This window comes from Aquarana catesbeiana, linkage group LG08, assembly GCF_042186555.1.
Source record: "Aquarana catesbeiana isolate 2022-GZ linkage group LG08, ASM4218655v1, whole genome shotgun sequence".
Taxonomy (NCBI): domain Eukaryota; kingdom Metazoa; phylum Chordata; class Amphibia; order Anura; family Ranidae; genus Aquarana; species Aquarana catesbeiana.
The window spans coordinates 68,360,827-68,387,694 of record NC_133331.1 but is presented as its reverse complement, the minus strand read 5'-3'; the positions used below and the strand labels follow the sequence as shown (position 1 = coordinate 68,387,694).

Below are 26,868 nucleotides of genomic sequence, written 5' to 3'. Positions count from 1 at the left end.
ACAAAAACATCCTCCGAGAGCAACTTCTCCCAGCCATCCTAGAACAATTTGGTGAGGAACAATGTCTTTTCCAGCATGATGGAGCACCTTGCCATAAGGCAAATATCATAACTAAGTGGCTTGGGGAACAAAACATTGAAATTTTGGGTCCATGCCCAGGAAACTCCCCAGACCTTAATCCCATTGAGAACTTGTGGTCAATCCTCAAGAGGCGAGTGAACAAAAAAAAACACCCCACAAATTCTGACAAACGCCAAGCATTGGTTATGCAAGAATGGGCTGCCATCGGTCAGCAAAAGTCTTGAAAAAGAAGGGTCAACACTGCAAATATTGACTCTTTGCATAAACTTAAAGCATTTTTTAACCACTTACGGACCGGGCCATAGCTGAATGACGGCTACAGCGCGGTTGGATAATTCTGGGAGGGCGTACAATGACGTCCTCCCAGAATCGCGCGCACACAGGAATGTCGGTACAGTGTGCGAGGAGAGGAAGGAGGCGGTGCAACAGTACTTGTGAGCTGGATCTGAAGTGCCCACAGCGCTGATCTGTGCCCATCCATGGCTCATCCATCCCCATCCATAGCTCATTCATGGCTCATCTGTGCCACATTCGTGCTCATCCGTGCCACATTCGTGCCTCATCAGTGCTCATCCATGCCACATCAGTTCTCATCTGTGCCACATCCATGACACTACAGTGCCTCACAAAAATGTAATAGGTAGTCAAATTAGATTTGAAATTTATGTTCCTAAAACGCCTGACGGTGCTCCCTGCATGATGGGTCTCTGTATGTGGCCAAGCTGTGGAAAAGTCTCACATGTGGTATCGCCATACTCAGGAGATGTAGCAGAATGTATTTTGGGGTTTAGTTGCAAGTATGCATATGCTGGGTGTGAAAAATAACTTTATTATGACATTTTGTGAAAAAAAATCTTCATTTTGCAAAGCATTGTGGGAAAAAATTACAACTTCAAAAAAACTCGCCATGCCTCTTACTAAATACCTTGGAATGTCTGCTTTCCAAAAATGGGTCATTTGGGGGGAATTTGAATTTTCCTGACATTTCAGGGCCTCAAGAAATGAGCTAGGCCGTCAGTGCATCAGCTGTGATCAATTTTCAGTGATTGGCACCATAGCTTGTGGACTCTATAACTTTCACAAAGATCAAAATAGAATACACTGATTTGAGTTATTTTAACCAAAGATATGTAGCAGTATAAAATTTGGCCAAAATTTATGAAGAAAAATTACAAATTTGCAAAAAATTTTAACAGAAAATAAGAAGAATGCATTTTTTACAAAATGTTTAGTCTTTTTTCATGTATAGCGCAAAAAAATCACTCAGTGGTGATTAAATACCACCAAAAAAAAACTATTTGTGTGAAAAAAAGGACAAAAATGTTGTATGGGTACAATATTGGATGACTGAGTAATTGTCATTCAAAATGCGAGAGCAATGAAAGCTGAAAATTGGTCTGGTTAGGAAGGGGGTTTAAGTGCTCATTGGGCAAGTGGTTATCCTAACATGAAAAAAAAAATATTGATCCTGTTCCCTTAAGCCTGGGTTCACACTGGCCTCTGCAAACCGCTGCGGGTGTCAATACAATGTTAATGACACCCTCAGATCGCAGTGCGAACTGTGAAATCGCACAGAAATCAGATCGCATAGGTGATAACAACCATGCGATCCAATTCTTGTGCGGGGAAAAACAAGTCCATGCACCTTTTTCTGTGCAAATCCAATGCGAGTTCAGCCATACAACTGTATGGCTGAACACACATCGCATGTGATCCGCACCTGCAGTGTGGGTGTGAATCACATGCGATGTCTGTGTTCGCACTGGGCTTAAGCATGTTATACAGCACTTTGCTTGGCCCTCTGTAACACCTTAAAAACCTGACTGATCCTGCCTGGCTATGCCCTCTCCTTTGTAAACTGACCACGGTATATCTTGGCTGCTGAGCCCTGACATCGTGGTCAGTTTACGTGCCTCCCTCATCCGCAGCTCTCCTGTCATCCTATCCCTCCCTGCTCCTGTGTCAGTGTCCGCCCCCCTCCCCTCTTGCTGATGAAGTTTCATTTAAACTTTATAACACCGTGTTTAATAATCCTATGTCTCCTTGTGTCTTATAAAAACAAGCAGTTCTTTACTAGTTTTCAGAGTGCCGATTGCTGCTCGCGTGACTTGTCGCCTCTCTCCTCCCAACTGACGTCAGAGGGGAATCCTCGGCCCCGCCCGCTGCAGCTGTCAGACAGGGAGAGGAGAGAGTCGGAGGGTTATGTGAGCGGCAATCAGTGCTCTGAAAACTAGTAAAGAACGGCTTATTTTTATAAAACAGACACGGGAGCACATATGATTATTAAACAGTCAGGATGGTATTAAGTGGCTTAACAACCACTTTAATGTAATTGTCAATAAAAGCCTTTGACTCTTATGAAATGCTTGTAATTATACTTCAGTATACCATAGCGACATCTGACAAAATGATCTAAAAATCTAATCTAAATCTAATCTAAAAAACTCTCCTTTCCTAATACCCACAGGGTGGCCTTCAGTAACTTTTGGAGAGCTCTGCAGCTCCATAATTTCCTACATTCTCTACCAACCCCGGCTACCTTCCGCAAACCGCATACTACTCTTGAAGAATATTGTACTGGGGATGACATACTACCACACGTGATTTCACTTATCTATCAATTACTGATCAAGCACCCAGACAACTCCCGACTGCCATGCCCAGTTTAATGGGAATAAGATCTTAAGCATACTTTTTCTGTAAGCCAACTAAACAATATCCTTCGTTTTGTATTTAGGTCCTTAATATGTACGAAGATACAAGAAACTAATTTTAAAATTATGACACGATGGTATCACCATCACAGTTGCATAGATTCTTCCCCATGACTACTGACCACTGCTGGAGATGCCAGGAGGGACGGGGGACGCTTTTACATATTTTTTGGTCATGCCCCAAACTCGAGCAGTTTTGGAAGGAGGTTCGGAAAATTATTCAAACGTTTACAGAACGTCCGATCCCGGATGACCCAGCCTTTTTTTTTTGCTTCACGCTTCCAACATTCCAGCAAAATCTTATAAGAAATCTGTTATCTGCCATCTCCTTGACATTGCCAAAATGTGTATCCCCCTCCATTGGAAAAGTCCACAGCCACCGACCATCTGTCTTTGGTTTAAAAAAGCTGAGGAAATAAAAGTTGGAAGACCTTGTCCTTTCGTCCAAGCAACAAAATGAACGCTATTCCAAAACATGGACCTTGTGGAACATGTTTGTCATCTCTGCAGAGGGAAAAGCACTCCTTGAGTATGATACGATACCACTGATTAAATCCGCCTCCCCCCTCTGACCCCTTCCCTTATCTCCTCTCCCCACTTGTTTTATCTTCCTGTCCTTCTCTATTACCTCTCTCCACTTTCAATCTTCTTTCCCTCTCTCTTCTTTTAGATTTATGCTTTAACAAACAAAAAGAAAAAATAGATTTAGACAGTTCCAGGTATTTATTTTTTCTCCTATTTTACAATGCGCTACATTCTCTATAGGCAAAGTGTCTAATCTTACGATGACTCAATCCATAAATAGAGGATTTGGACTACATCCTTGACCTTGTTTTTTGCTTGTACATCCTGTATATGATTGTTTCTGCAACACTAATCTTCTCATACCATTGTTTTGTATGATGCCATGGAACTCGTCTTTTGAATAAATAAAATATATTAAAAAAAAGATCTAAAAACACTGAAGCGGTAGACTTTCTGAAAATTAATACTTGTGTCATTCTCAAAACCTTTGGCCGCGGCTGTACAATAACTCCAACACTGATTGCCCTGTACAGGGTTCCCAACTGCGCCCACACCTGCAGGCATTAAGGTGACTTTACACTCTACGAATTTACCTTTTCCTTTTACATTAAAAAGGTTGAAGTAAGAAAACGTGTGAATCTTCTGGCTTATGTTCAGATCTGGATCCTTGCTCTGATGTGTTCTAAAGACAGCAAAGTGCAAATGAGAAATTATCAGAAAAAAATAGTTTTAACAACGGGGAAGTTCCATACAAAAGCTTTTATTCAAAGAACATATTGCTTTTTTTTTACAACGGAAAGATATTAATTTCAGTCTTTTGGCATAGTATAAAACAATACGGAATGCGGCAGTGACTAAAGCGAGAAAGACCTGAGATAGACATATGGAAAGGGCCACACAAGATACCCAAAGCACTGGCAGTTTGGAATGTTCAGGAAACATTGAGGTGTTTATTTGGCCATTGTTTTTAAAATTTGGCCATCCAGAAGAAATCACTCCTTTGTAGCCAGAGCTTGAATGATTGCAGCAAACTGAAACAATAAAGGCATTCAACACTGAAAGTTCAATTCTCAGGGCTCTTTAAAGGATTCTGACAGGTGCTCTTCAGTTGGGTTACTGTACAATGAACGGTCGCAGGTGACTGACTTGCAGAAATACAGCTTTGCTGCACAGGAAGCTGGCTCGTATGATCTAAAGTGGTTACCTGTGAAACTTCTCTGGGTCTTCTCATCTCCAGGCCTGAAATACACTCAACAGGTCCATTTATAAAAAAAACTACCCGGGTGGTAATTACTGACTCCTGTGGCTCATGTCAAACTCCAGTGCTGTTAGGTAAAAATAAACTTTCTTGCAGAACTCCTATATAAATTCAGAGGATTTCATCTACTGAAGACTTTCTAAGGTCCACCTTACTGTTCATTGATCTTCTGGCTCTCAAGTAACTGCAGGCAGCTATCCTGAGAGTCTGCAGGCACCTGACATTGCGATCTACTGATCGCTAATGCAATGCTCTGCAGGCTCCTTAGAGAAATAAAAATGAAATTTTTTTTTACCTGCAAAAGGGGAACTTACTCTTTAAACACACTTTGGGATGTCCTAAGTGCTGCTTCATTATTCAGGGCTGGGCGTTCCCATCTTACTATCCTTCCAGTAGGTTTCTATTAAAGCGGAGTTCCACTCAAACTGGCTGCGGCGAGGTCCCCTGGAAGATCGCCCCCCCCCTCCTTCCTTTGCACCAGTTAGAAAGCGCAGCGCGCTTCATGCATGCACAGTAGGGAACCGGCAGTGAAGCCTCCCTTACCAAGAATGGCAGCGCCAGCACCCGAGAGCCGATCGGAAAATCTGCTGGGGTGCCGACATCGCAGGATCCCTGGACAGCTAAATGTCCTAATGTTAAAAGTCAGCAGCTACAGTATTTTTAGCTGCTGACTTAATTTTTGGACAGGGGAGCTGGAGCCCGCTTTAAGCTTGGTGCTAATATTTGGGAAAGGCAGCGAGCCAATTGTAGGAGCATGGGCATGAGGATTCTGATAACCCCATCTATAAACTGAATACTGCTGTCTGTGTAGCAAGGAAGAGAAATAGGTATCTGCTGGCAGTCATAAAAATTATAGATGGCTGGCTGCAGACTGAAAACGAAAAGGAGTTTCTAAGACTATTAACTTATAAAATGGTAGGAGTGAAACTTTATTTACATTGTATTATGTACATTATTTACAAAGTGATGCTAAATATTTTTTTTTTTTCAATAAGCCCAGCCTGTAAAGAAAAAAGGTTAGTATGTGCCCTTCCTACAATTGATCTTTTCTCTCCTACAAAACAATACAGTGTGAGAAATCCTTTGTATCAGACACACTTCTAGGAGGTTGGGTGTCTGGTCCCTCTACGCTCTGTATTCTACCTGTTGGCCACTGCAGTCAAAGTAGCAATGTAGTTTATTGAAAAAAAAAATCAAAGAAGACCAAATAGAGCATCACATAGCAAGAGTTGACATGTTTCACACCCATTGGCATGAAATGCGTTAACATTTGCTCTGCGTTATGCTATTTGATCTTTTTTGATTATTTTTCAATAAACTTATGGATCTTAGCAATAACAGTGTGCGGTCATCCACCTATTAATTGATCATGTTCTACAATAGGAGCCGGACCGGCACCCGTATTTTTGGGGTTAGAGAGAAGTGGACCAACGTGGAGCGGTGTGGAGTGTTTTGATAGTAGCAATGTAGGATTTGGAGCCATTGCATGCTGAGTGGACTAGACACCCAACACACCTAGATGTGTGTATGATACAGAAGTTTTATTATAGCTGTATAGCTGAGGAAAGTCAGCACAGGCAGTGGGACAGGTCTTACTACTTTTCTATATCAGCTGGGCTTATTTAAAAGATGTTCAGCTAGTGATGAAGATGCATTAAGGAAATCCTGAGAACATGACCTGTTGGATGTATTTGTGGACTTGAGTTTGGAAGCACTTTGTAGAAGTCTCCTATCCTCTCCTCTGATGATTCAAGCAGGTAGTCAGGTGAGGCAATCCACCCAACTCTTCATGGTTGGATAAAGAACATCTCATACAGTAAGTGTAGAAACAGATCAGTACAAGAGGTAAGTAAGCTCATTAAAATATAAAAACATAAGCCATTTACAGTATTATATAATGTCAATTGTGCACATATAATATTTATGTCATAGCAAAGTCCTTTAAAGCCCAACTACAGCCAGAAGCAACTGGAGTTGGCCTTAAAGGTAGGGAAATGCGCAAATCAAGTTTTATTGTCAAACGTAAAAGCACCAATTAATATCAATGATCAATGGAAGTTTGGGGTAAGCATTGACTAAAACAATTCTGATGCCAGAAAAGTGGTTGTAAAGCCTTAAAGTGATTGTAAAGGATCTTTTTTTTTTTTTTAAATAACAAACATGTCATACTTACCTCCACTGTGCAACTCGTTCTGCAGAGAGTGGCCCCAAACCTCCTCTTCTGGGGTCCCTCGGCGGCTCTCGCAGCTCTTCCCCGCATCAGATAACCCCCTAGGAGAAGCTCCCTCCAGAGGGGGTTACCTTGCGGGTGCGCTCCCGAGTCCAGCATTTGCGTCCACAGACACGAATGCCGGACTCTGCCTCACCCGGCGCCCGCATCATTGGATTTGATTGATAGCAGTGTGTGCTCATCCCCGGGGAGAAAAAGACCAGGTTCAGGTAAGTAAAATGGGGACTTTGCAGCATGAGATGTTTTTCACCTTAATGCATAGAATTCATTAAGGTGAAAAACCATGATGGTTTACAACCCCTTTAAGGTTTTTTTACCTTCAAGCATTCTACGCCAAGCCGCTTTGTCTGTGTCAATAGACGCAGACAAGGTGGCCGAAGAGCAAGCCCACGAGTGCCCCCATAGGAGGAGCCCGGAGCACCAGTGGGGGGGACCACAGAAGAGGAGGATCGGGGCTTCTCTGTGCAAAACCATTGAGCAGGTACGTATAATAGGTTTGTTATTGTAAAAGAAAAAAAAAAGGAAATTTTAATGTTACTTTAAAGCTGAAGTCCAGGAACTAGACACAATCTACCCTTGCAGTGGGGCCCTCCCTGTACTACAATGGTTAAATGCTTCTTTAGCTTGGGGTTGCAGAGATAAGGTGCAACAATTACCTTATTTCTGGCTATAGCAAGCTTCCTCAATCAATGTGACCAATCCAGTGATGCTGCCTCTCAGTTGTGGCTGCATGCTCACCTCTTTCATGTACAATGCAGGTTTAATAGCCCTGCGCTGTACATGATGACACGAGGGACCATGCAGCTTCTAGCAGAAAAGAAGAGCGCTACAGCCTGCAAAACCAAGGGATAGGTTAATACAACTTCTCCTTGCACCCCTAGAGCATTTAACTCTTGCAGTGTGGGGGGTCCTACTAGAGGGTAAATTATGTCTAATTCTTGGATTTCAGTTTAAAAAAAAAAAAAAAAAAAAGCCTTGAGAAGAAGGGGTATAACTACTAGTCCCCTGGCGGGGGACCCGAGAGTAGGAGTATTGGGGCTGCCCTGTGCAAAACCATTACACAGAGCAGGTAAGTATAACATGTTTGTTTTTAGGTTTTTTTCAATGAACCTTTAGCCCTCCTTCACATTGAAGCAATTTGTCATGCAATTTGACAGGTCAAACCACATGACAAGTCCCAGCCTATTGCCAGCAATGGCACCATTCCAATCGGTGCAAAGCTGACTTTACAGCACCGCACTGATTTGCTGCACTACTTTTGCCCATTTTCGGGTGCGACTTCAATAGACATATGTGCATGAAGCCACACAGATGGCTTTCAAGTCAGACCTGAAAATGTGACTTTGAAATCCTGCAATTTCAAATGAAGTCGCACGATTTCAAAACCATGTTCAATGTGAACAAGGGCTTAATGTCACTTTAAACATTTAACAGGTTCTAGAACATTTGTAAAGTTTTTTTGGAACATGTAAGTGCTAAGGAAACAACTTTTGAATGCCCGGAAAACACTGGAGGCAATTGGCAACCACAAGAAACTGATAGAATGACCTGTGGGGTACGCCACCTTAATCCCCATACACACTATACAACATTTGTTGTCAGATTTCCTTCAGATTTACCAAAACCATGTAGTGCAAGGGCCTGCCTGATTGCACATAAATTGAAACTCCTAAGGTTTGACCTCATATTATATGGTTTTGGTAAATCTGAAGGAAAAAATCTACAGAAAATTGGACAGTGTGTATCCAGCTTTAGAACTCAGTAAGGAAGACATAAGAAAAACGTGTCCTTCCTTTTTAACTTGAAAATAATAAACTGTAAAATCTACCAGTATTCATTTTCAGCTAACACTTTCAAAACACGCTGTTAAAATGTCAAATCGCACAGTGTGTTTAGGTGCAATTCATTTCAATGTGATTCTGCCAGGATTGTCGCTCAACAAATGCTCTGCAATCACACAAGCCATGACCCCCAGTTCCAGAACTTTTTTTAGGCGACACGCGATTTGTTGTGACAATCGCGCAGGATTGCACCGTGTTTTTATGGTGTCATTGCAATGAATGGCACCTGAACACGCTGATGTGCAATTTGACATTTTAACAGCGTGTTTTGGAACCGCAGTTTCAAACACCTATGTGTGAACGGAGCCCAAGGTTACATGTACAATGGCCACCCCTAAACGGAACTTTCCTGGCAGCAGAAAAACGCTAAACGTTTGCATTTTTCCCCCCAAAATGTTCCCCTCCTGAACGCAATCCTTCTACGTTTAGGAGAGGGACAGTTACCTGGGGCTTTTGCAAACAAACGCCAAAAGCTCCTAAATTCACGCTTAGGAGCTGTAGTGTACATGAAGCCTAAGACCCCTTTCACACTGGGGCTGCCAGTGCGTTTTAGCGGTGGTTTATCAGCGCTTTAAACCTCTGTTTGCGGTATAGCGTTTTAGCTGCGCTTTACCGGCGCTGTGTGGGCGGGAGCGGGGTGCTTTTAACCCCAAAGAAGATGTTAATAAGGGGTTAAAAGTGCCCGAAAAGCGCCGTTGCCAATGGCTCCCACACCGCCCCAAAGACTTTTTTTTCTCTTCCTGCAAGCCCACCGCCCCAGTGTGAAAGCACTCAAGCTTTCACACTAGGGAGGCTTGAGAGGCACTATTTGATCACAAAAATGACTGAAAAGTGCCTCAGTGTGAAAGGGGTCTATACAGCGCTCCCAAACCACCCCAAAGATGCTGCTTGCAGGACTTTTTCTAACGTCCCGCAAGCGCATCGCCCCCGTGTGAAAGCACTCGAGCTTTCACATTCGGACGGCATGAAAAACGCATGAAAACTGCCTAGTGTGAGAGGGCTCTAATGCCCCGTACACACAATTGGACATTGATCGGACATTCCGACAACAAAATCCATGGATTTTTTCCAAGGGATGTTGGCTCACACTTGTCTTGCACACACATGGTCACAAAAAGTTGTTGGAATTTCCGAACGTCAAGAACGCGGTGACGTACAACATGTACGATGAGCCGAGAAAAATGAAGTTCAATAGCCAGTGCGGTTCTTCTGCTTGATTCCAATCATGCGTGGAATTTTGTGCGTCAGAATTGTGTACACGATCGGAATTTGCGCAAATGGATTTTGTTGTCGCAAAATTTGAGAACCAGATCTTAAATTTTGTGCAACGGAACAACAACAAGCTCCGATCATACATTATACTTTGAAAAGTCCGACCGTGTGTACGCGGCATAAGAGTGAAGATGTCTTAGAAACTTGTCAAACACAAATCCAACCAATAATGTTTATCTATCTCTGTAGGAACTTAACTTAATTGAACTAAATCAATCACACTTCCAATAACAATCCTATGAACCTGACCTTTTTTTTCACATTAAACAGCTTACACACCATCCAACCCTTGAAGAAGGCTGGTCATCATTATAGAGGGTGTTATCATACGTGGTGTCCTTGACAGATTTGAGTTTGAACATAATATAAGTTAAAAGCTTAAAATAAATCGAATTTTAAAATAAATTACAGGCAATCTCTTAGGTTAGAAATCAGAGATCCCCCATATAATTTGTTTGTGAAGGTGAAGGCTCCACGACTGTTCTCTGCATTACTCTATAGTGTGTCGCTGATCTGGAACAAGTTATACAGTCAGTGAAATCAGAATTCCAATCCTGCATACTGGTTTTTAAAACCAAGACTTAGGCTGGATTCACACCTAGGCATTTTTAGTGCTTTTTGCATTTTGCAGATTTGCTCTACAGAACCTGTTCCATAGGAAACCATGTTAAATGGACTGTAGTGCATATCTGCAAAATACAAAAAGCACTAAAAATGCCTAGGTGTGAATCCAGCCTTATAAGGATAACTAAAAGCAAAACTTTCTAAGTTTTAGACAGAGTGGAGAAGAATTTTATTGCTGTCTGTGCTCCCATTATAGAGATAAACCCGCTCTATTTGTCCCGCACCGTTATCAGTGAAAGTTAAAAAAAATATCCAAATTTTGGGTTGTCCCCAGAACAGTAATATAGGGGAAATCTTCCAATGGAGACATTAGTTCTGGTGACACCCTGGGATTCCTACTTCCTGTTTTGGCCATGGGACAGGAAGTGAAGGGAATTCTCTCCATGGCAAAAAATCAAAACTGGCAGGGGTTAACAGTCCCTTACTCTATCCAAAATGAAAAAAAATAAAGTTTTGCCTTTAGTTACACTTTAAACAGAGTAACTAACACTTTAAATCAGAGCATCAATTTCTCTGACCAACACTCAGATAAAGAGCTACGGCCACCTGAAGAATCTTCATAATCAATCTATGATCAAGACCAGCCTTGGCGGGGAAGGACGATCCAGGCGGAGAATCTCTTTTCATGTTGATTGGATGAATAAAGTTACCAGCATTTGAATTTTTCCAGAGTACAGCTTTTCCTTTGGATTTGTGCAGTTTGCCATGCATTGGATGGGCCCCTGCTGGCATTCAGTACCTGACCATCCATAGGGGTAGCTGGATTCAGGGCTTGAGAAGCAATGTGCCCCATACTTTTGTAAATAAACGTAATCTGTACAAATGAAAAAAAAAAAATACAGAGCCTGGAAAGTAAGCTGCAGGCAGGCCCATGGCTCTGGAGCAAAGCATGTCTACTTTACAGCTGAAGTAGAACAAAGTTTCTGAGGACAGTACCTCCAGTTTCATCTCAATAATACCGTAGTAAGCAAGGAAAGCGTGCAAAAGTGATGCATGGACAGTAAAAAGTTGGAAGACTTGGAAACAGTCAACAATAAAAAAATAAAGCTTCTTCCTTTCCAAATGGAAATCTAAGTGCTGGTTGGAGGGGAGGGTCGGACTAAGATACCCGGGAACAGGTAGAGGTCCTTGCACAGCGTGCTGCAATACTCTGACATCTCTTTGCAGCGGTCGAATTCGGTCCCGGGAGCGTGGCCCTCCCGTTTCTTAATGTAAGCGTTAACCTGTAGGAGAAAATGGTACAATCCTATTAGAACATGTGATAATATATTTGAAGCGGATCTCGAGACAAACAGCTGAAAGCTAAATAGGTAGCTGAAATACCTGAACTGGAATTTTTTGACTTGCATTGTTTTACCTTCCAAAATATTTGCAACTCTATTCAGCTGCACTAATGACACACACCCCTGCTACACTTAATAACCAAAGGGTGGCGCTATTGTTCACAAATTCAGCTCTGCAGGTTCCTGTATCATCTAAGCCCCCTCACAATTGTAATACCATTTAAAGGATGAGTTGCAAATAAAAAAAAGTGCATTTACTATTTTTTTTTCTAAGGAGCCTGCAGAGCATTGCACCCACAATCAGCTGCAATGGCTGATGGTACTTGTAGGTATTCATTCACAGGAAACTGTGAATGAATGATGTGGCCGTGTGAGGGGAGTCCCGCACGGCTGTGCTGTTTTTAAATTGTGACAGCGGGTGCAGGGAGAGGATCCCCACCCGCTGTCACAGGAAGGGGGGATTGGGGAAGAAAGGCTGCAGATGCTGAAACATGTAACACGTTCCAAAGGTGAACGTATCCTTTAAAAAGGGGTTGTATGTTTTTTGTTTTTTTGTTTTTTAACCGGTTCAATACAGGGCATTTTCACCCCCTTCCTTCCCAGACCAATGGTTAGTTTTCAGCGCTGTCGTACTTTAAACGACAATTGCGCGATCATGCGATGTTGTACCCAAACAAAATTGACGTCCTTTTTTTCCCACAAATAGAGCTTTCTTTTGGTGGTATTTGATCACCTCTGCGGTTTTTAATTTTTGCGCTATAAACAAAAGAAGAGCGACAATTTTGAAAAAAAAACACAATATTTTTTACTTTTTGCTATAATAAATATCCCAATTTAAAAAAAAAAAAAAAAATTTTTTCCTCAGTCTCGGCCGATACGTATTCTTCTACATATTTTTGGTAAAAAAAATCGCAATCAGCGTATATTGATTGGTTTGCGCAAAAGTTATAGCGTCTACAAAATACGGGATAGATTTATGGCATTTTAAAACAAATATATATTTATTTATTTATTTTTTTACTAGTAATAGCGGCGATCGCGATTTTTTTTCGTGCCTGCGACATTATGGCGGACACATCGGACACTTTTGACACATTTTTGGGACCATTCACATTTATACAGCGATCAATGCTATAAAATTGCATTGATTACTGTATAAATGTGACAGGCAGGGAAGGGGTTAACCACTAGGGGGAGACGAGGGGTTAAATGTTTCCTAGGGGAGTGATTATAACTGTAGGGGGAGGGGACGCACAAGGGGAGGAGACCGATCGCTGTTCCTCTGTACTGGAAACACAGATTGGTCTCCTCTCAACTGACAGGACACACAGATCCATGGTCCGGCCCGGTTAACGGGCAATCGCGGGAGCCCGGCGGACATTGCGGCCGCCGAGCACACGTACAGGGTCCCGAGCAACGCGGCGGGCGTGCCCCCTAGACGGCCGGGAAGCCAAGGCCGTCATATGACGTCCACCCAGGATGGGAGATCCCATCTGTGGACGTCATTTTACTATGGCCGAGTAGTGAAGTGGTTAAATAACAAACATGTTATACTTACCTCCACTGTGCAGTTCGTTTTGCACACAGTGGCCCCGATCCTCCTGTTCTGGGGTCCCTCGGCGACTGTCTCGGCTCCTCCCCGCAATAGCTAACCTCCCTCTGGGAAGCTCTATCCCAAGGGCGTTAGCTTGCAGGCGTGTGCACGCTCCCTGTCATACACGCTGCGTCCCCCGGCGGGCCGCATCATTGGATGTGACTGACAGCAGCGCGAGCCAATGGCTGCGCTGCTATCAATCTATCCTATCTATCCAATCAACGGCCAGACTCCGTGGAGAAGAGGACGCCGGGGGACGCACACAGCAGGTGAGCGGGCTCAGGTAAGTAAACGGGGGACTGGGGGGGCCGTCATTGCCAGGTGTTTTTTCACCTTAATGCATAGGATGCATTAAGGTGAAAAAACACAAACCTTTACAACCCCCTTAACCACTTGAAGACCAGGCCTTTTCTGGAACTTTTTATTACAAGTTTAAATTAGTATTTTTTACTACAAAATTACTTAGAACCCCCAAACATTATATATTTTTTTTTTAAATGCCGATTGTTGCAATATTTTATGTCACACTGTATTTGCGCAGCGGTCTTTCAAATTTTAATTTTATTTTTATTTTTTAAATACATATTTAATTAATTAAAAAATAACAAAACACAATAGTTACTCCATTTTTTTCTATAATGTGAAAGATGATGATTAAGTGAATGAGTAAATAGATATTTAACAGGTCATGTTTTAAAATTGTGCATGCTCGTGAAAAGGCAACAAACTGCTTTACTTAAAAATCTCCATAGGCAACGCTTTAAATTTTTTTACAGGTTATCAGTTTAGAGTTACAAAGGAGGCCCTGTGCTAAAATTATTGCTCTCACTCCAAGAATAGCGCTAATACCTCACATGTGTGGTTTGAACACCGTTTACATATGTGCGCACGACCTTTGGCTGAGTTTGCTTCTGCGTGCGAGCACTTAGGGATAGGGACACTTTAAATTTTCTTATTTATTTAACTTTTTATTTTTACACTACTACTTTTACACCCTTTATTTTTATTTATTTTTTTAATCACTTTTATTCCTATTACAAAGAATGTAAAACATCCCTTGTAATAGAAATAAGGATGACAGGTCCTCTTTATTGAGAAATCTAGGGTCAAAAAGACCTCCGATCTCTCATTTACCTTTAAAAGCAAAAGTAGGAATAAAAAAAAAAATTAGCATTTTGATTTTTTTTTAAATTTATAAAAATGATTTATTATAGCCTGAGAAACAGAAGCAATGTCAGGCGTCGCTCCAGTCCTCCAAGGGCATAAAGACGAGTGGCGGCAATCTTGGCTTCACTTTTCTCCATGCACAGCTAACGGCTGCATCGGATCGTTCTTGGGCTTTACCGATGGGTCAGGTAAGCCCAGGAACGACCGGGAAGCAGCGGGGGGTGGGAGACATGTGAAGCTAAGATGGCCGCCACTCATCTCTATGTCCTTGGAGCCCCTCCTGCCGCTTCTAAAAGTGATCCTGCAGCAAATCCACCTGTGGGATGACTTTTATCTGACGCAGAACTGGTCATAGTAACAAATGATACCGGGATTATTAGCTGCTGCCATAACACCGGTATTAAACATCAAAGACATATTTTTACTATGGGCCGGTCTACAAGTGGTTAAAGCGGAGTTCCACCCATATAAAAGTCAGCAGCTCCAAAAAGTCTAGCTGCTGACTTTTATTAATCGGACACTCGCCTGTCCCACGGTCCAGCGATGCGGGCGGACGAAGCCCAGATCCTCTCCCCCTCCTCTCTGCGGCGCCGGCATTGTCACTGTGGGTGCCCGGCTGTGGCTTCACAGCCGGGCACGCGCTACACACTGTGACTGGCCGGGCAATCATCTGGGACCTGTGACGTGTCCCAGATGACTGCCGAGAGGGAGGGGAGAGAGGTGAACTTCCTTCCAGCGTCCCGGGAGGAAGTGGGAGCTGGATCCCTCTAAAAAGAAGGTATCCGCCCCCCCCCCCCCCCCCAACAAATGACATACCAAATGTGGCATGTTAGGGGGTCACCTGCACTTAAAGCGGAAGTTCCATTTTTGGGTGGAACTCCGCTTTAAGCCACGCCTCACTGGGAGGGAATTTCTTGCCCTCTCCTGGAGGTTTGCCTAAATATCTCCCTCTCCAGCAACCAATGCCTAAAACATGTTAGTATGACACCACTATGCAATGTAGCAGAAAAAAAAAAAACTTGACAGTGCTCCTACTTTTAGGTTAAATGCAGATGAGAAGATTGTTGGAATTTCATGTTAAAATAGATTTCAGAACAGTATATGTAATCCATACTGTAGTCACATCTAGGCTTACCTTCACAAGCATGTCAGCTACATGCGTGTCCTTAGCATGCTTGGAAAACACTTCGGTGAGATCCTGTATGAACCACGAGCCACGTTTTGTGTTACGAAGTGATACAGTACCTGAAAAAGATTGAAGGAAAAGATGTGAACTACTTATAGAGGGTAACTACTTATCCAAGGTTAAAGGGTAACTCCACTTTGGTGGGAAAAAATCTAGCATAAACAATTGCTACAGTCATATTCTAGTTGAATGGTATTAAAAAAAAAAGTGAGCTTTCCTTTTCAATCTGCAGTGCTGTAAATTTTTGTAAAATTCAATGCAATATGGCAACCTGGAGGTTTTCTGTATACAGATGGTGTACAGAACGCCCCCCCACAAATGTAATTTCCTGCTTGTGTGATTGGCTCACTAATTTTCCCAGAAGTCTGCACTAAGATACATGTCAGATTTTAGGCATCCCCTGCAACAAAAAATTCAGTTTTGGTGAGATACTCCAAAAGGGTTTATCACTTCTAAAGGGATGCCGACACTGCAACTTCTCTCTTCTCATTAGAACACTGCAACATCAGCTGATTAATAACAAAAAAGTCCCTCCCATTCAGATTCACTTTGCACACTGACATAGTCAAACAAACAGCTTTTTATTCAGAGCAGAAACCAGTAGGAATCTGTAACAAAGGTTGATAAAAACCTTGCACCCAGAGGGGATTGTTTTTTTTTTTTAACTCAGCAAAAGTGGAGTTACTCTTTAAGCCGGGTTCACACCTATGTGAATTAGATACGGCTTACACCGCATCTAATTCGCAGGACATTTTAAAATACATTCATATGAATGCATCTGGTTCACATATATGCGTTGCATTCGCACTGCGCATTGCACAAAAAACTTGTGCGTTTTCTGGGCATTGCGGTGCGAATTACAAGCCCCTTATCTTCTATGGGAACGCATCTGCTTCGCAGATGCATTGCGTTCTGAACATGGATTTTCTACTTCTCCTCACTACACCTCCCCCTCTCCCCTCCTCTCCCTCCCCCTCTCCCTGCTCACTGATCCTGAGCTAAAACGCAGTGATTCCTTTGAACAGGAGATTTTTATCTCCCCAGTGAAACCTGAGCTTCAATTCGCACCGCACATGTGTGAAACCGGGCTAAAAGAAAAAACTTTCCTGAGACAGACATGGAAGCTGCTACTGCTATTTCTAATCCTGAAAATGCTATTTTCCAGGATGTCATGCTTACCCTTGCTTCAAATGTCCCTTACCTGGAATAAGCATACAAAATAGGATGTCTAACTTTACAGCTATGCATACTTGTTCCAGGTCAGTGATAAACCTTACTGATCCCAACTGGCAAGTGTATCAACCAGACCATTGCAATGTAAGAAGCGGACTTGCAATTCTGCCCCCAGGAATCTCTAGGGCAGGGGTCAGCAAAGCAACTTTTTTCACATTAAAGTGGAGGGCCACCCTGAAAAAAAAAATTCACCAAAAATCCTAATAAAAAAAACATTTGAAAAAAAAAAAATGTTTAAACTTACCTAAACCCTTGTTGCTAGGCAGTCTTCCTAATCTGCCTCATCCTATTCTGCGGCGTGTTCTGCTCCTCGGTGAGCAGCCCCGTTGTCTTCTGGGAACTGTGTGTGTTCCTAGAACACCACGGGACCATTCACAGAGCGCTGCGCCGCTCGCGCGCAAGGCTCCACTGCCTGTTTCCCCTACTTAGGATGGCGGTGCCGAGAGCCGAGGAACGGGTCGGCCCTGGGCAGCCGACATCGCAGGCACCCAGGACAGGTACTTATTTAAAGTCAGCAGCTACAGTGTTAGTAGCTGCTGACTTTTAAATTTTTTTTTTCAGGGACGGAATCCTGCTTTAAGGGGGTGACTTACTGAACCTAGGTTCACACTGACAGTGGGATTGAAATCGTGCGAGTTCAGCTGAAGTCGCACGACTTCATTCCCGCATGTCAGTCCCGACTTCGGGGGCGATTAAAGAGACATCTGTACGGATTTCTGCACAGATGTCAATGGAGATCGCACCCCGCAATCGCCAAAAGTAGTACAGAAGCTACTTTTGGGAATCGGTGCGACAACACAAAATGCGGCGTTGCACCAATTCGGACACTACCATTGCCGCCAATTTGGCATGCGATTTGACATGTCAAAACGCATCAATGTGAACCAGGGCTAAAACTGGAGAGTACAAAATCTGGTACAGCTGTGCATGGTAGCCAATCAGCTTCTACTTCCAGCTTGTTTAGTTAAGCTTCAACAAAAAACCTGGAAGCTGATTGGTTTCTGTGCAGAGCTGTTATATTTTGCACTCTCCAGTTTTAGTAAATCAACCCTTATATGTCAATTTACAGACATGGCCAAACGTTTTGAGTTCACAAAATCTTCAGTGTTTTTAGATCTTTTTTGCTTCGGTGTTTTTAGATCTTTTTTGTCAGATGTTACTAAAGTATACTGAAGTATACGGTAATTACAAGCATTTCATAAGTGTCAAAGGCTTTTATTGACAATGACATGAAGTTTATACAAAGAGTCAATATTTGCAGTGTTGACTCTTCTTTTCCTTTCTTCTCTGCAATTCTCCCTGGCATGCTGTTAATCAACTTCTGGGCCACATCCTGACTGATGGCAGCCCATTCTTGCATAACCAATGCTTGGCGTTTGTCAAAATTCGTGTTTTTTTTTTTGTTCACCCGCCTCTTGAGAATTGACCATAAGTTCTCAATGGGATTAAGGTCTGGAGAGTTTCCTGGCCATGGACCCAAAATGTCAATGTTTTGTTCCCCAAGCCACTTAAGCAGGCCATACACGGTCGAATTTCAAACAAATTTTCTTTTCAAAATCAGAAAGTTAGTTTTTTTTGTGATCTGATGATGCCACCATTGATTTTCGAAATTCGTCCGACCAAGCCTTCAAATTCACCGCGTGTTGCTACAGAAAAGAATTTTCGTGGCCGGGAATCTTCTTTTCTCTCCGTAAATTTTATATTCTTATTACATTTGTCGCACGATTCTCCCATCATTGATTAGAAAATCGTTCGTTTTTCTAAAAATTTCCAACATGTCCGATTCCTCAAATTTGATTGCTGCATGAAAATCGGCCGTTGTTGCAGCCCACTAATGATGCGAAATTCGTACGAAATTCTTTCAACTCAAAGTGAAATACACACAAGTAAAGATAGATAAAAAATGGAGTTGCGCTCTCAAAGTGACATATTAACCAAATACGAATACAAATAAATGAATAAATGAAAAAAAAAAGTCCCAAAAAGTGAATCTTGTGGCTAATACCCAGCCAGGGCCTTTTCCTCCAGGGACTCCAGTAAATCGCTGATCCCGAAGGTGGTCTAAGGTACGGCTTGCAGACCCACACAAGATGCAAGAGGTGATGTCAGCCCAGAAAAAAAGCAGGAAAAGTCGCCATAGGTAAAATCAGATGGTTGTTTATTAACAAAAAGCAGTATCGCTTCCAAAATGTATAAGAGATTCAAGTAAAAAATTAGGCCGGCAACAATACTAACGCCCGTCCAATCAGTACGTGAACAGAGCGGTGACATCAGCACGTTGCTCCTCTCGACACGTTTCATCACTAATCTGACGTCGTCCTGGTTTTGGAAGCGATATTGCTTTTTATTAATAAACAACCATCTGGTTTTACTCATGGCAACTTTCCCTGCATTTTTTCTGGGCTGACATCACCTCTTAAATCTTGTGTGGGTCTGCAAGCCGTGCCACTGACCACCTCCAGGATCAACGTTTTACTGCGTCATATGGCTCGGCCAGACATCTGAAGTCCCTGGAGGAAAAGGCCCTGGCTGGGTATTAGCCACAAGTGTTAAAAAAGTGTAAGTGTGCACTCTGTGTCGTGGTGGATTCACTTTGTCCGTCCTTAAAAAGTCACAGGATTTTCACCAAACTTTTGCTGTTTGTTCATTTTCAATTGGAGGAATTTTCAAGGTTTCACTGTCCACTGGAGAACTTTATATATGTCACACGATTCACTTTTTGGGACTTACTATTTTTTTTTCATTTATAGTTGTTTGTATTCATATTTGGTTAATATGTCACTTTGAGAGCGCAGCTCCCTTTTTTATCTATTGTTCCTCACCAAACTGTTCTTGTATGGTTGGGAGAAGATCCTGCTCTCGGAGGATGTTTTTGTACCATTCTTTATTCATGGCGGTGTTCTTAAGCAAAATTGTGAGTGAGCCCACTCCCTTGGCTGAGAAGCAACCTACATATGAATGGTCTCAGGATGCTTTACTGTTGTGGCATGACACCGAACTGTTGGTAGTGCTCACCTTTTCTTCTCCGGATAAGGTTTTTTCCGGATGCCCCAAACAATCGGAAAGGGGATTCATCAGAGAAAATGACCCCAGTCCTCAGCAGTCCAATACCTGCACCTCTTGCAAAATATCAGTCTGTTCCTGATGTTTTTCCTGGAGAGAAGTGGCTTGACACCAGGCCATCCTCCAAAAGCCTTCAACTACCTGTGCGTGCAAATGTACTCACACCTGCCTGCTGCCATTCTTGAGCAAGCTCTGCACTGGTGGTGCCCCGATCCCGCAGTTGAATCAATTTTAGGAGACACTCCTAGCACTTGCTGGACTTTCTTGGGTGCCCTGAAGTCTTTTCCACAACAATTGAACCTCTCTCCTTTAAGTTCTTAATGATCCAATGAATGGTTCAATCATAGTATCAGCAATATTGCCTGTGAATCCCTGTCTGTGCAAAGCAATAATGACTGCACGTGTTTCCTTTCAGGTAACCATGGTTAACAGAGGAAGAGCAATGATTTCAAGCACCACCCTCCTTTTAAAGCTTCCAGTCTGTTATTCTAACTCAGTCAGCATTACAGAGTGATTTCCAGCCTTGTCCTCGTCAACACTGACACCTGTGTTACCAAGAGAATCACTGACATGATGTCAGCTGGTCCTTTTGTGGCAGGACTGAAATGCAGGGGAAATAATTTTTTGGGATTAAGTTCATTTTCATGGCAAAGAGGGACTTTTCTGATCACTTTGCATAACATTCTGGAGTATATGCAAGTTGCCATCATAAAAACTGAGGCAGCAGACTTTGTGAAAACGAAAACAGTCGACCCCCGCATAGTTGCGGTTCAGAGTTTGCAGCCTCATTCATTCACTGATTTTTTCCACCTAGCATTCCTGCATCATAAGTGCCAGTTCACACAGGGGTGACCTGTCAGGCGACTCAAGTCGCTCCAACTTAGAAAAAGGTTCCTGTACTACTTGGGGGTGACTTCAGAGCGGCTTGCATTGACTTCTATACAGAAGTAATTTTGCAAGTCGTGTTATACAGGGCGGCTTCAGAGTCAAGACGGGAGTCAGGTGACTTTGAAGCCGCCCCTGTGTGAACCGGCACTTACAGTTTACCGCATGTAGCTAGCTCGAGTGTTTCTCTAAGTGTTCTTCATTTTGTTCTTCTGAAAGCCATAAGATGCAGCCCAAACGCCCCCCTCCTGAAGCGCCTGAAGAAGAGGCACCACCCGAGGCAATTAATAGGCATAATAAGCAATTTTTTTACCACATCCAAAATTTGTGGATTTTCACAATTGCTCAAGGAACGTAACCCCTGCGAATTTCGGGGGTCGACTGTATTTGTGTCATTCTCAAAACTTTTGGCCACTGCTGTACAAACAAATGATGTGCCAGTGAACAAAAGCAAAGATCTGCGCCAATTCCTAATTCCTGCACTTTCAGACCTCAAGTCAACCCCAATTCCAGCACCATCTTAACTAAGGGTTTTAAGGGAAGAGGGTAGGTGGGCTTCTTCATATAATGACGTATGGAGTCACAGGCTGGCCTACGCTGGTAATGGCAGGTGGACCAGCAGCTAAACTTCAAAGTCAGGCAACCTCACTGAAAGTCATGGAGGTGCGTGGACTGCAGGTGAAGAGAGGTATGCCAGGGTTTTTTATTGACACTCTAATGAGCTGTCAATTACAGCGGCGTTGTATTTGTAGGAAGCAGGGACCCGCCAGAGGATCCTTGTTCCTGTTGCCACTAAAAATTACATTGTGTGCTGCCAAATTTCGATCCATGCATGGCCACCCTAAGGCTGCTCATACAGAGCCTGCTATTCACAAGCATTGTGATTCATTACTGCAACATTTTAAGCTGGCCATAGATGGATAGAATTTCGAGCGACAATTCTTAGGAAAAGTTTTCTGAAAGTTTGTAGAAAAATTCCCTGAACATTCAAATGTTGTTCAAAAGATTATGTTTGCTTTTAATATGGGAATGAATGGACTTTCTCGAATGTTCTTTCCCTCCCCATTATATAGTGTCACAAAGGTAGAGTTACACTTTATACAGACTTCCGTGTTCCATACTCACCCTGCAGACAGGCATAGGCACATATCATATCAGACTGGGTGGGCAGGCGGACTTTGCCATTTTCCTTTCCTGCATCGCTCTGTTCACAGCTTGGAGAAGAAGCCTGGTCTCTCCCATCTCTCTGGTCAACTCCTCGGTCCGCCTCAACTGCAGCAAAGAGTATAAGATATTGGTTACAAATGGCTGTGAAAGAAACCCTACATTTAGGTCCAAAATTGTTGTTTTTTTAAAATGTTTTGAAAATGTATTAGACTAGAAGAATTGAATCACCTGTATAAGGGTTTAAGAATCAAGAAACACATGGTAGCAATACGAAAAAATGAAAGGAAACGAAAGAAGGTAGGAGGAGAGGAGACAATAAAAAGGAGAGAAGAAGCAAGAAAGGAAACAGAGAGTAGGAAAAAGAGGGAAGAAAAAAAAGAGAGGACGGACAGAAGAGAGAGGCAAGAGATAAAGTGGAGAGAGAGAGGAGAGAAGTTGAGAGAGGGGGTGAAACTAAAAGAAAGGGAGAGAAGAAGTAAGAAAAGAATAGGGAAATGGAGAAAGAAGAGAGAGAAGTGAGAAAGGTGAAGGGAAAGAGCAAAGCAGGAAGGAGGAGGAGATGAGAAGAAGAAGAAAGGTGAAAGGAAGAAGAGGAGGAGGTGTGGAAAGGTGGGCTTTGATTTTTTTTAGAGCTTGTTGCAAGCAGATCATTACCTTAAATCGGCGCCATACCCAAAAAGGGAAGCTCCACTTATTTGCACCATCCAATGCCACATTTGGCACTTTTTTGTTTCACCGGCTACCAGCTCCCACTTCAGGCTCAGATCACGTCGGGGGACTGAGCCAGATGTTCGACACCCCCTCCTCCTTCCCCCGCAGTCTTCTTAAAGGAGTTGTAATGGCAGAAGGTTTTTTTATCTTAATGCATTATATGCATAACTGTCAATCTCCCTCGGTCTGGGGCTTTAGCAAGATCTCCCCACGTAGAGTTTCAATAATCATGAGAACGGTGAGGAAGCAGCCCAGAACTACTGTACACGGGAGAATCTGGTTAATGATCTCAAGGCAGCTGGGACCATAGTCACCAAGAAAACAATTGGTAATGCACTGCGCCGTGAAGGACTGAAATCCTGCAGCACCCCCAAGGTCCCCCCCTGCTCAAGAAAGCACATGTACAGGCCCGTCTGAAGTTTTCTAATGAACATCTGAATGATTCAGAGAACTGGGTGAAAGTGCTGTGGTCAGATGAGAACAAAATCAAGCTCCTTGGCATCAACTCAACTAGCCATGTTTGGAGGAGGAATGCTGCCTATGACCACAAGTACACCATCCCCACTGTCAAACATGGAGGTGGAAACATTATGCTTTGGGGGTGTTTTTCTGCTAAGGGGACAGGACAACTTCACCGCATCAAAGGGACAATAGACAATAACTCAAAACACATGGCCAAGGCAACAAAGGAGTGGCTCAAGAAGAAGCACATTAAAGTCCTGGAGTGGCATAGCTTGTATTCAAACCTTAATCCCATAGAAAATATGTGGACAGAGCTGAAGTTTCAAGTTACTGAATGTCAGCCTCGAAAACCTTAATTACTTAGAGAAGATCTGCAAAGAGGAGTGGGACAAAATGCCTCCTGAGATGTGTGCATACCTGGTGGCCAACTACAAGAAACGTCTGACCTCTGTGATTGCCAATAAGGGTTTTGCCACCAAGTACTAAGTCATGTTTTGCGAAGCGGTCAAATACTTATTTTACTCATTAAAATGCAAATCAATTTATACCTTTTCTGAAATGCGTTTTTCGGGATATTTTTGTTGTTATTCTGTCTCTCACTGTTATAATAAACCGACCATTAAAATTATAGACTGATTATTTCTTTGTCAGTAGGCAAGCATACAAAATTAGCAGGGAAACAAATACTTTTTTCCCTTACTGTATCTGCATCTACATCCCAGTGATCAGCCTTCACATTTTTTTAAACAATACACCCAGAAAAGTAAAAAAAATAGGATTTTTATAACAGCTTACCTATAAAATCCTTTTCTTTGAAGTACATCACGGGACACAGAGCCATAGTACTTACTATGTGGGTTATAGGCCACCTTCAGGTGATGGACACTGGCACGCAATAAGACAAAAAGTGCCCTCCCTATATAACCCCTCCCACTACTGGGAGTACCTCAGTTTTGTAGCCAAGCAATACAAGCAGTCCCGAGTTCCGAAACTCCAACTTGCGAACGACTCCTACTTACGAACGGTTGGCGGCGTGACGTTCTGCGCATGCGCGGCCACTTTGACAGCGGGCACCTCGGAAAACGACATCTGCACACGCGCAGCTACTTGACAGAACATCGGAAAATTATGTCTTTGCCGTTCTGCGCATGTGCTTCCGACATACGAACATTTCCGACTTAAGAACAAACTGGCAGTCCCTAACCCGTTCATAACTCGGGGACTGCCTGTACACGTGTATACCAAAGAAGGGAGGGACCTCTGTGTCCCGTGATGTACTTCAAACAAAAGGATTTTACAGGTAAGCTGTTATAAAAATCCTATGTTTTTATTGTACATCACGGGACACAGAGCCATAGTAGTTACTATGTGGGATGTCCCATAGCAATAGCAACTGAAGGGAGGGAGACACAACAAAAAGTAGGGCAATAAGAGACAAGAGGAGTCATACTGCAGCCTGCAGTACACTGCGCCCAAAGGCGATATCCTCATGACCTTTAACATCGATTTGATAGAATTTGGTAATTGTATGGACTGAAGACCAAGTTGCGGCCTTGCAGATCTGAGCCATGGAGGCCTGGTGATGCACTATCCAAGAAGCACTAACAGCCCTGGTGGAGTGCGCTTTAACATGATAAAAATTATTTTTCTCGTCAAGAGGACCAAGAGAATATCCCGTATAGGCTCAAAAGGCTGTTTTTGTAAAGCCGACGGGACTAAATTCAAATCCCAAGGATTCAGGGGTGTCCTCACTGGAGGATTAATCCATGTTACCCCCTGTATAAAGTTACGAACCAGAGAGCGAGAAGCAAGAGGCCATTGAAAAAATATCGATAAGGCAGACACCTGGCCCTTGATAGTACTTAAGGCCAGCTTCATTTCTAATCCCATCTGTAGGAATTCAAGGATCCTATCTATGACATATTTTCTGGGGTACCAACCCCTGGATTCACACCAGGAGACCTATGCCTTCCAGACTCTATAGTATATGACTCTGGAGGCCGGCTTCCTAGCATTAACCAAAGTAGAAACTACTGAAGGTGACAGCCCACGGTCCTTTAGAATGCGGGTCTCAATAGCCAAACCGTTAAATTTAGCGTTTGTAAGGTAGGATGGAATACTGGACCTTGTGAGAGAAGGTCTGGCCACAGTGGCAGGGACCAAGGGTCCCCTACCGCCATCTTTATGATCTCTGCAAACCAAGATCTTCTGGGCCACGCTGGAGCCACCAGAATCACCTCCTTCCCTTCCTGCTTGATCCTGCGAAGAAAACGCAGAAGCAGCAGAACCGGAGGGAATGCATAGATCAGCGAAAACTGATCCCATGGAAAGACCAAGGTGTCTGTTCCGCATGCCTGCGGATCCATCATCCTTGACACAAAGTCGACCTTGTTGTTGAATCTGGACGCAAACAGATCCATGTCCGGAACACCCCATCTTTGACACATTGACAGAAAAATGTCGGGGTGAAGGGACCGTTCTCCCGGGAAACAATTGTTGGCGACTCAAGTAGTACGTCTGCCAATTTTCTATCCCTGGAATGAAAATGTCCGATAGGCAAGGGATGTTGCTTTCTGCCCAAGATAGAACATGATTCACCTCTCTTTGGGCTGCACGACTTTTCGTGTCCCCTTGGTGATTGATATAGGCCACCGCTGTGGCATTGTCGGATTGGATCCTGACAGGACAATTACGTAGTCTGAGCGTCCAGGCCTCTAGGGCCAGACGTACTGCCAGAATTTCTAGAATATTGATGGGCAAGGTCCTTTCTGACTTGGACCACTTCCCTTGGACAGATGCTTCTTCCAGGACTGCTCTACAGCCTAGAAAGCTAGCATCTGTTGTTACCACCCTCCAGGATACTGGTAGAAAGGATCTCCCCTGATGAAGATTGCTGGATATCAACCACCAATTAAGGGCTCTGACGCACCTCGGGGGATAAGCGCATTGGAAAGTCCAAAGCCTGGACCTTTTTGTTCCAAGTTGACAGAATACTGTTTTGCAGCAGTCTTGTCTTTTGTTTTGACAAGCCGAATCAGTTCCCTTATGGAACTGATCCTTTCCTGGGTAAGAATACCCTCTTCTGAACTGTATCTATGATCAGCGCCAAGTACTGCAATGTCCTTGATGGTTTTAAGGAGGATTTCTCTAGGTTGAGAATCCAGCCTAAGAATTCTAGGTGACTCACGGCTGAGACTAAACTTTGGTTTAGGCGGGTAACTGACTGATCTACTAAGAGCAGATCATCTAAGTAGGCTAGAATTGTTATACCCTGAGCCCTTAACCTGGCTAAAGGAGGGGCCAGGATCTCTGTGAATACCCGAGGTTCAGTAGCTAGACTGAAAGGCAGAGCTACAAACTGAAAATGACGATTTTCTGCCTCGAAGCGCAGAAATGTCTGATGAGCTGGGAAAATTGGCACATGGAGATAGGCATCCTTGATGTCGATCAATGCCAAAAATTCTCCTCCTTGTAGGATGGAGACAACCGATCGGATTGACTCCATGCGAAAGGAACAGATATTCAAGTGCCAGTATGGATCCTTGAGATCTAAAATGGGTCTGACCTCCCAG

At 43.2% G+C, this 26,868-nt stretch overlaps 1 protein-coding gene across 2 annotated transcripts in view; it reads right to left on the bottom strand.

Annotated features, from left to right (window-relative positions):
• Positions 1-4,064: 4,064 nt before the first annotated feature.
• Positions 4,065-26,868, bottom strand: part of CASP2 (caspase 2) — an 82,537-nt gene continuing 59,733 nt past the window's right edge. For both annotated transcript variants that reach the window (XM_073595937.1, XM_073595938.1), the window contains exons 9-11: positions 22,082-22,228; positions 15,725-15,834; positions 4,065-11,768 (exon numbers count right to left, since the gene is read on the bottom strand). In XM_073595937.1, coding sequence (XP_073452038.1) covers positions 11,616-11,768; positions 15,725-15,834; positions 22,082-22,228 — 410 coding nt within the window. In that variant the 3' untranslated portion in view covers positions 4,065-11,615. The remainder of the gene's footprint in view (positions 11,769-15,724; positions 15,835-22,081; positions 22,229-26,868) is intronic.